Raw genomic sequence first — 10,521 nt, 5'->3', positions numbered from 1 at the left:
CAAATGTCATATGACTTCACTCATATGAAGACTTTAGGAGACAAAACAGATGAACATAAGGGAAGGGAAACAAAAATAATATAAAAACAGGGAGGGGGACAAAACATAGAGACTCATAAATATGGAGAACAAATTGAGGGTTGCTGGAGGGGTTGTGGAAGGAGAGATGGGCTAAATGGGTAAGGGGCACTAAGGAATCTACTCCTGAAATTATCGTTGCGCTATATGCTAACTAACTTGGATGTAAATTTAAAAAAATAAAAAATAAAATTTAAAAAAACAAAATAGGGGCGCCTGGGTGGCGCAGTCGGTTAAGCGTCCGACTTCAGCCAGGTCACGATCTTGTGGTCCGTGAGTTCGAGCCCCGCGTCAGGCTCTGGGCTGATGGCTCAGAACCTGGAGCCTGTTTCCGATTCTGTGTCTCTCTCTCTCTCTGCCCCTCCCCCATTCATGCTCTGTCTCTCTCTGTCCCAAAAAATAAATAAACGTTGAAAAAAAAATTTTAAAAAAATAAAAAATAAAAAAACAAAATAGTGCAAAATATACTTTCAAATAAAATTTAAAGAAAGAAAAAAGAGGGGCGCCTGGGTGGCGCAGTCGGTTAAGCGTCCGACTTCAGCCAGGTCACGATCTCACGGTCCGTGAGTTCGAGCCCCGCGTCAGGCTCTGGGCTGATGGCTCGGAGCCTGGAGCCTGTTTCCGATTCTGTGTCTCCCTCTCTCTCTGCCCCTCCCCCGTTCATGCTCTGTCTCTGTCTGTCCCAAAAATAAATAAAAACGTTGAAAAAAAAATTTTTAAAAAAAAAAGAAAGAAAAAAGAAAAAATAAAAAGACCTGAGCTAAGATCAGGAGTCGGACACTTGGGGCTCCTGGATGGCTAAATCTGTTAATTAAGCCAGTGACTCTTGATTTTGGTTCGGGTCATGATGTCATGGTCATGAGATCGAGCACCTCCATGGACTCTGACCTGGGTGTGCCGCCTGCCTGAGATTCTCTCTCTCCCTCTACCTCTGCCCTCCCTAGCTCGCACTTGTCTGCATGTGCACACATACTCTCTTTCTCTCTCACACACACAAAAAAAAGAGCCAGATGCTTAACTGACTGAGCCACCCAAGGTGTCCCTCTACCCCTTGGAGATCTTAAAGTCTCCTCAAACACAACATGTCCCAAATGGAACTCATGATCTTTGTCCCTCTATGCCAATGTTCGATATCTCAGTGAATGGCCCTGTCATCCATTCAGCTATACAATCCTGATTGTTCTTGAAATTCTCTTCCCCTGAGTTCTGCCTTCCGTAGTATTCAGGACATTGCCAGTACCTTCTAAAATATCTCTCAGATCCAGCCACATCTCTATATCTGTGATGCCATCCTAATCCAATTTAACATCTTCCTGCCTGGATTACTGCAATAGGCACCCAACTGTTCTCTCACATCCCTCTTTTCTAGCTCTATCTGTCCTCACTGCAACCAGAAAAATCTTTTAAAACTGCAAATCTGAGCAAGCTGTTTGGATACTTAAAACCCTTCAATCAGCATTGCTTGTGGCAGAAAGATCGTGATCTGACTACCTCTCCAACCCCATCTCACAGCACAGTCCCCCCTCTCTTTCTGGCATTGTAATTTATCTTCATTTGCTCCGATGTGCCATGTTGCTTTCAGCCAGAGTCTTGTTTGAAACTCTAGTCCTTCTGTCCTTGCTAGGTTGCCTAGGTAACTCCTACTCACCTACTAGATGTAAGGTCACTTCTTCACAGAAGCCTTCCCTGACCCCTGAAACTGAATCATATCCCCCTCTGCTACAGTCTCACAGCACCCAGTTTCTCTTCATAGATATTATCATCATTCGTATGTATGCATTTTGTTGTTTAATGATTTGATTAATCTGTCTTGCCCTCTAATGTATTAGTTTAATAAAGGCAGAGCCAATATTTATTATTCTTACCATTTGATCCTCAAAGCCTACTTGAACAGATGGTGACCACACTCATCGTGGTAAGCTTTTCATAATGTAATTGTCAAATCACTATGTGATACACCTGCAACTAATATAATGTTGTATGTCAACTATACCTTAATTAAAATTTTTTTAAATACATAAGGTCATTACATTAAAAAAAAAAGGCCTATTAGAGTGCCTGGCACATAGTAGGCACTCAATAAAAGTTTGTTGAATTGGGGCACCTGAGTGGCTCAGCCAGTTAAGCATCCGACTTTGGCTCACGTCGTGATCTCACAGTTCATGGGTTTGAGGCCAGTGTCGGGCTCTGTGCTGACAGCTTAGAGCCTGGAGCCTGCTTCAGATTCTGTGTCTCCCTCTCTCTCTGCCCCTCCCCTGCTTGTGCTCTGTCTCTTTCTCTCTCTCTCAAAATAAATAAACATTAAAAAAAATTTTTTTAAGTTTGTTGAATTAATTAACAAAGGAATGAATAAATGAAGGTCATTAGTGACTTGCCCAGGATCGATATAGCAAGACAGACCATGGCCAGGTATTCTAAATTTTAGTCCATGTTACTAGCCTTCTCACAAAGACCTTGTCCTCAATTGTTCTGAATTACTGCAACCAAAGCAACTTCACAACTCATGTCCAATTTCTCGACCCTACCATTTTCTAAGGATGGAATTTATGCAGCAAGGAGATGCGATATGTATAGCAATTTTTTTCCAAGAAATACATGCTATCTTTTTGCTCTATTTCGAAGGGTTTTTTTTTTATGATAAACCATGCCGCTATTTAAAACTTGTAAAGCTTTTTGAGATTCTCAGAAGAAATATAAGGCATAGATCACAAAGAACAGTTTTATCTCTTGCAATAGGATTTCCTGTTCAAAAAATGATGTTAATTTGAAAAGCTGATACCTCCAAAAGAGCATTCTATTAGGTGGGTAATCATCATCATATTGTCAGCTGCTGTGTATACCCTTCTCTTAAGAATGAAAAAGTAAAAATCCACTTTGTTGTGTACAAGTGCCTTGCGTGTTTTATAAAATCCACATAAAATGGTCAGTGGTTGGAGGAGAGGCTCCTGTATTTGTAAGACAAATAAGTTCACTGTCACCCCTGAAGAAGCTTGAAGATATGATTCTCAGGGGTGTTTGGTGCCTTGGATGAAAATGGAATCATTATTTTTCAACTTCCCCTGCTCACGTCATTGACTCCCACCTGCAGCCGGTCCATTGGTTATAAGTAGCCATAAATGGCCTTGCAGATTGTAAGCAGGGTAGCCAACCAGGACCAGCAAAGCCAAACTCCTGGTAAGCTTTATTAGCCCTTTCTGTGTATTTCATTTCCATTTCACATTTTGGAGTCAGAGACAATCCATACTTATGCTGATGTGGTGTGAGTCTGTCTGAGATGTGTGTATAAGGTGCATTTCTCAGTTTTTGGTATATCTTTTCTTTTTTCTCCTCCTCCTCCTCCTCCTCCTCCTCCTCCTCCTCCTCCTCCTCCTCCTCCTTTGTTTATTGAGACTGCTATCTTAATACATACGTATGCTTTTTTTTTTTTTTTAAGACTTGCACTTTCTTTGGAGACAACAAAGTGCATTTTTTTCGAAGATGAAAAAGCGTACTCAGACTTTCTGGGTTGTATTCATAATTGCTTTTCTCATCACTGTATAATGTTATCATCATAGACTCCTTTAAGCTAATAAACTGGATTTGGGGGTCTTCATCTGCAAATAAACATGGGGAAAAAAGAGGGCTGCAAAATTCAGGTGCACCAATATACTATTTTTTCCTCCCTGTCTCTCTTTAAAAATGTTTCCTCTTTCTCTTTTTACTTTCGCCCTCCCTTCTCTCCTCCTCCCTCTTCCTTCACCTTCCTCCTACCCCTCCAACTCCTCCTTCTTCTTTTCTTTCCCTCTTGTCTCTCAGACCATTGATATCTCCCTGATCCTGCCTTCCACTCAGCTTCGTTCCACCATGCCCAAAGCACTCCTGCTGCTGTGTGTTGTCCTGGTGCTACTTGGGCTTGTGCCTGGAGCCACAGTGAGAAACGGAGAGAAATGGAAGCCGCTCAACAATCCCCGGAACAGAGAGCTGGTAAGAGCATACCCTGGGGCATGCTGGGCTGCAGGGTGAAATTGGCACCTCTCTGGATTTATGCACACTGCACTCTGTTGGAGCACGGTGGTGAGGAGGCTACCAAGTGCCAAGGCGATTCCTGCCGAGAAATCTGGTCAAGGGCTTTGCAGCCTAGTAGCTGGTATCCTATTGTTCTTCTGCCCAATTTATATCTGTCCTGTAAGGAGAAGCAAATTTATATATAGAAATGATTTTATGTACACACGACACCTTACATTTGTAAATGATCGTACATACACATTGACTTTATAGCCTGTATTTCTCACACATATACAAAATCAAGAGTATCGTGGGGAATTGATTTTTGCATAGCTCAGACTGAACTGATAATAAAATCAATTCTCATATGACCAACACGTGCAAAGCTCAATTACAAAAACTGAAAGTTGACCTGCATTCTTTTCAATTTACCAAACGTTCTTTTCTTTATTTTTTTTTAAGATTTATTTTTAAGTAATCTCTACACCCAATGTGGGGCTCAGTACCACATCCCTGAGACCAAGAGTTGCACGCTCTACCAGCTGAGTCAGCCAGGTGCTCCCCAAGCATTATTTTCAAGATAAATCTATCTAGGAAATAGAATTCAAAACATCAGTAAAAATTCTCTTTTGAAAATATGCCAAATACAATAAACATGCTGGCATTACTATTTCAAAAAATAGTTTCCCTAAAGAAAATGATGACAGTATAGGGTTAAATATGACAGTATAGGGTTAAAACAACCAAGCAGCCCTTTGCAAGCTTCTATGTATCCATTTTATAAAGGAAAGCTTTTTGAAAAACGCATGCCTGGGGGCGCCTGCGTGGCGCAGTCGGTTAAGCGTCCGACTTCAGCCAGGTCACGATCTCGCGGTCCGTGAGTTCGAGCCCCGCGTCGGGCTCTGGGCTGATGGCTCAGAGCCTGGAGCCTGTTTCCGATTCTGTGTCTCCCTCTCTCTCTGCCCCTCCCCCGTTCATGCTCTGTCTCTCTCTGTCCCCAAAAAAATAAATAAATAAATAAATAAAAAAAACGTTGAAAAAAAAATTAAAAAAAAAAAAGAAAAAAAAAAAAAAAGAAAAACGCATGCCTGAAAGAACTGGTGCAGAAGACAATGGCCAGGATCTCACCTTCAGAGAGGAGGCCCAGAGCTTGACCACTGTGAAGTTCCATTTAATCTCTGACCTAAGTGGTTCAGAGGTGGTTTACAAAGGACCCTCTGACCGTGATGCTATTAAATAATTGATGTTCCTCTCTCAATCTCCACCAAGAATGTTGAATTATCTTGTTTAGGGTTGAAATGTCAAAAACAAGGCAGGGTAGGGGCACCTGGGTGGCTCAGTCAGTTGAGCGTCCGACTTCAGCTCAGGTCATGATCTCACACTCCGTGAGTTCGAGCCCCGCGTGGAGCTCTGTGCTGACAGCTCAGGGCCTGGGGCCTGCTTCGGAGTCTCTGTCTCCCTCTCTCTCTGCCCCTCCCCTGCTCATGCTCTGTCTCTCTCTGTCTCAAAAATAAATAGAAACATTTTTAAAAATTAAAAAAAAAAAACACAAAAACAAGGCAGGGTAAAGGACAGTGGAGGGGAAGTAGGAGAAGTAGCTAAAGTTTGTACTTGTATTTCTGGATTTTCTACCTCCTGCCTCCTAGATTAGCCCTAAAGTCAATTCACGGAGGAAAAAAGAGGGGGAAAATATCCGTCTCTGAGTATTTTTTATATTTAATTTACATACCGCATTGAACACTTTCTTTCTCTCTTCAGTTTTTCAGAACCCTTCAGGCATATCTTAAGGGAAGAGGTCTTGATCTTGGGAGATTTCCGAACACTTTCTCCATGAATGAGAATCCCAGACCCCTCTCTTTCCAATCAGAACTTCTTGCTTCTGCATTTGCAGATTATGAGGAGCAGAAAAACTCCTTTCCTAATTACATCAAAGGCTGAATATTTCCTCTGAACACAGGTAAGTTATCCCTTTATTCCCAGGATCTGTCCAATTATAACAACTCAGTCATAAAGAGATTTTGAAAGTATTTATTTGGAAAAATGATTTTATTTCCTCATAGAAATATGTGCTCAGTTCTGATGATACTCATCACCGTTAATATTTGGATTTGGTTCATGTATTTCGCTGCCTGGTTTTAAAAAGAAATGAAAGTTGGGGTGCCTGGGTGGCTTGGTCGGTTAAGCGTCCGACTTCGGCTCAGGTCATGATCTCACGGTCCGTGGGTTCGAGCCCCGCATCGGGCTCTGTGCTGACAGCTTGGAGCCTGGAGCCTGTTTCAGATTCTGTGTCTCCCTCTCTCTCTCTGCCCCTCCCCTGTTCATGCTCTGTCTCTCTCTGTCTCAAAAGTAAATAAACGTTAAAAAAATTAAAAAAAAAAAGAAAAGAAAAAAAGAAATGAAAGTTTATAATTTTATAAGCATAGTTTTCTGGGAAGAGATATATTAAAATAGAATGATCACTCTTTTTTTTTTTTTTAATTTAAAGTAGTCTGTATGCCCAACATGGGGTTTAACTCACAACCCCGAGGTTAAAAGTCACCTGCTGTATGAACTGAACCTTCCAGGTGCCCCTAGAATTATCACTCTTAATAGGATTAGTAAATATAGTGAAATATCACACACTTTTACCTATCTTTTTTGAATACCAGGTCATATAGCTAGTTATGTGGAAATCATATACAAAGAAATAAAGTGGGGCATCTGGGTGTCTCAGTTGGTTAAAAACATCTAACTCTTGATTTTGGCTCAGGTCTTGATCTCACAGTTCATGAGATCGAGCCTGGATTCAAGCTCTGAGCTGTCTGCTTGGATTTTCTCTCTCTCCCTCTCTCTCTCTCTCTGCTCCTCCCCTACCCTCTCAAAATAAATAAATAAACTTTAAAAATGTCAAATTGTGCAGTTGGATTTAATAGAAAGAAAAGTTAAAAAAATTGTCTTCTTGGAAAAAAGTAATAAACATATATTTGAGCTTGAACTTCCTCACCTAAAGAAAAAAAAGTAAAATATTGTAAAGATGGCACTTTCCTCATGGAAAAAAAAATTAGAAATTTATTTATGTTTAAAATTTGTGTTTTATTATTCTTTTTTTTTTTGAGAGAGAGAGAGAGAGTGAGAGAGAGAGAGCACACATGCGCAAGCAAGCAGGAAAGGAGAAGAGAGAGAGAGAGAGTGAGAGAGAGAGGATCTCAAGCAGGCTCACGCCCAGTGTGGAGCATGACAGTGAGATCATGAGCTGAGCTGAAATCAAGAGTTGATCACTTAACCAACTGAGCCCCCCAGGTGCCCCTATTCTTATTACTTGAGCATTCCTATCAAATAGATATTTACCATTTAGGAAAAAAAAAAAAAAAACAACAAGAAACAGGTGTGGTGTACTCCAAGAAAACACAATGTGATTCTAGTCTATTAACTTTTTGTTTGGCTAAATAATAAAGGGAACTGAATCATGATTAAAATCCACTCCCATTCTTCCAATGGGTAGGGATGAAATTGTGAGGAATATACATACTATTGCTGTACTTTATTGTGTATGGGAAAGCATTTTGATTATTAGTTCCTTTAAATGTGATGATTTTTTAAAATAATGATTGTTATTCTAAATGGAAGATGCAATTTACTATGTGGCATATGTGCTTGAAAGCTCTTACAATGAGAAAATGAAATAGAATGAACGGGAAGCCATTATGGAAGGGTTGCCTTGACTAATATTCACTCTTGGGCCCTAGGCTATTAAACACTAAAGTAAAGAATAGTTATTAATATCACAGTATCTGCTTTAGTATGAGACAGAATTGCATGCAATCTGGTTGTGAGCCTTAGTTTCTTCATTTATAAATTGCAGACACTGATCTCTAACTCACAGATACTATCAGAGAAAATATCAAATAAATAGTGTCATGTGAGCATGGAATGAGGTAATGTTTAAGGGCAGGAAACGGAAAAAACACCAAGTTGGTAGTATTGTAATGTGATGGGAATTTTTCAACTTTGTGAGAGAAGTTAAGCTTCTATTAGGAGAATATTTCAATTTTTTTTAACATTTATTTAATTTTGAGACAGAGAGAGACAGAGCATGACCGGGGGAGGGTCAGAGAGAGGGAGACACAGAATCTGAAACAGGCTCCAGGCTCTGAGCTGTCAGCACAGAGCCCGACGCGGGGCTCGAACCCACAGACCGTGAGATCATGACCTGAGCCGAAGTCAGACCCTTAACTGACTGAGCCACCCAGGCGCCCCAGGAGAATATTTCATAATTACATGCGCTCCTTTCCTAACATCTCTGATTAGAAAAGAAAAACAAAAAGAGTCTTTGTTGAAATATGTTGCCCTTTGGGTCATTGTGTTGCTTGAAGAGTCTTCACTTTCTATTTCATGATAACATTTTCTTGTTCTTTCAGGTGTCTGGCTATTTTAAAACTACAGATCAAGCTTCTCATCAGAAAAATTCAATCATGGTCATGGCTAAACCTTTTCCCCCTCCACTTTTGTCAATTTATAATGGTTTTATTCTACATTTCCAGATTTACATATAAATGGGTCGAGCTTTGGGACATATGTGACTTATGTGCATATTTTTGGAGTCTTTTTTCCATTCTATAAACCATAAACATCAATGTAGAGCACTGGACATATTTCTAAGAGTTACAAAAATACTGTAGAGTCCAAAGAGATGATGATCTTTCAAATTACCTTTCTTTTAAGCTTGTCTTTCAAGCTTGTGTGCTTATTACCTTTTATCAATAAACATTAAAAAAAAATTTTTTTAATGTTTATTTATTTTTGAAGGAGAGAGATACAGAGTATGAGCAAGGGAGGGGAGGAGAGAGAGACACACAGAATAATGATACAGGAAAAGCAGCTATTCCAAATGAAAATATGAGAATCAGAATATTTCAGCCTAAGTTGGTGGAGAGAGGAGAATGTCAGTTGGTTGTAAAAAAAGGGACCTGTTTCTACTCCAGGCTCCAGGCTCTGAGCTGTCAGTACGGAGCGCGACTCGGGGCTCGAACTCACGGACCCCACAGACCATGAGACTATGACCTGAACCAAAGTCAGACCTTTAACCGACTGAGCCACCCAGGTGCCCCTATCAATAAACATTTTTTACTGGAAAAGGACTCTGCTCATTTTTAGTATCGTTCATTATGTATAATAGAGATTTGGGCTTAAAATTGCTCTTTTTCCTGAAAAGAGGCTGCATTCCCGCATTCAGCATATGCCACTGAAAGACCTCACAATGTTTGTTTCACACCAAGGGAGAGGAAGTGATAAATATCCACAGTTAAGTTGAAATGGAAAGCAAAGGCACTGGGGATTCTAGGAATCGCTAGAGTCTTTAGGAGATGTTCCCTGCCATCGTTCAGAGGTGGACATTGTGTTACACCAAATATCCCAGCTGCACTCAGCTCTGGTTCTTCTGCACACACAGCTTCTTAAGAATGGCGAGTGGAGGGGCGCCTGGGTGGCGCAGTCGGTTAAGCGTCCGACTTCAGCCAGGTCACGATCTCGCGGTCCGTGAGTTCGAGCCCCGCGTCAGGCTCTGGGCTGATGGCTCGGAGCCTGGAGCCTGTTTCCGATTCTGTGTCTCCCTCTCTCTCTGCCCCTCCCCTGCTCGTGCTCTGTCTCTCTCTGTCCCAAAAATGAATAAACGTTGAAAAAAAAAATTAAAAAAAAAAAAAAAAAGAATGGCGAGTGGAAACAGGTGGAGTAGAAACAGGTCCCTTTTTTACAACCAACTGACCTTCTCCTCTCTCCACCAGCTTAGGCTGAAATATTCTGACTCTCATATTTTCATTTGGGATAGCTGCTTTTCCTGTATCATTATGGAGAGCCACATCATTTTCTCTGTGATTCTTGAAAAACGAACATTATACTAGAATGCAAAAACATTGGCATCCTAGAAACATTAGTCTGTACCTTTCACGATAGTCTTCTGTGGCTTTCTTGTGGATGATTGATACTGAATATCAATAATAAAATATTTATGGAAAAATAGATTTCTGCATCTGGTTTAATCTGTTCTGTTTTAACTAGTTGTGTGTGTGTGTGTGTGTGTGTGTGTCTTTTCTCTGGAGGGTTGTGAGGTCTTTGGGAGCAGAGATCATATCTAAGCCATTTTTATTTCTCCAGCACCTAGCACAATGCTGTACATGTAGTGAGTGTTTAATATGTGTCGAACTGAAGGTGTGCTATTGTGCTATTATATGGTAATAGAAGCTGCTTCTAGTTTATATCAAGATTATGGGGTTTTTTTTTAGCGTTTAAATTTTTTTTAAGTTTATTTCTTTATTTTGAGAGAGAAAGAACGTGAACAGAGGAGGGGCAGAGAGAGAGAGTGTGAGGGAGAATCCCAAGCAAGTTCTGTGCTGTCAGAGCAGAACCCAATGTGGGGCTTGATCTCACGAACCATGAGATTATGACCTGAGCCCAAATCAAGAGTTGGGTGCTTAATTGACTGAG

At 40.6% G+C, this 10,521-nt stretch overlaps 1 protein-coding gene across 1 annotated transcript; it reads left to right on the top strand.

The window, feature by feature from the left end:
* The first annotated feature begins 3,825 nt into the window (after positions 1–3,825).
* Positions 3,826–8,875, top strand: CC1H2orf66 (chromosome C1 C2orf66 homolog). The gene is made up of 3 exons (XM_032594158.1): positions 3,826–4,041; positions 5,821–6,019; positions 8,460–8,875. The coding sequence occupies exons 1-2, from the start codon at positions 3,922–3,924 to the stop codon at positions 5,998–6,000; spliced, it is 300 nt and encodes a 99-aa protein (XP_032450049.1). The 5' UTR covers positions 3,826–3,921; the 3' UTR covers positions 6,001–6,019; positions 8,460–8,875.
* Positions 8,876–10,521: the final 1,646 nt, after the last annotated feature.

This window comes from Lynx canadensis, chromosome C1, assembly GCF_007474595.2.
Source record: "Lynx canadensis isolate LIC74 chromosome C1, mLynCan4.pri.v2, whole genome shotgun sequence".
NCBI classification, from domain to species: domain Eukaryota; kingdom Metazoa; phylum Chordata; class Mammalia; order Carnivora; family Felidae; genus Lynx; species Lynx canadensis.
The sequence above is the reverse complement of the archived record's forward strand: the minus strand, read 5'-3'. Positions and strand labels throughout refer to the sequence as shown.

Bases quoted from the DNA above. Each gene is read 5' to 3' on its own strand.
- CC1H2orf66 (XM_032594158.1), top strand. From the start codon at position 3,922: ATGCCCAAAGCACTCCTGCTGCTGTGTGTTGTCCTGGTGCTACTTGGG. The intron at 4,042-5,820 runs GTAAGAGCATAC...TTCTCTCTTCAG, and splicing joins ATCCCCGGAACAGAGAGCTG to TTTTTCAGAACCCTTCAGGC.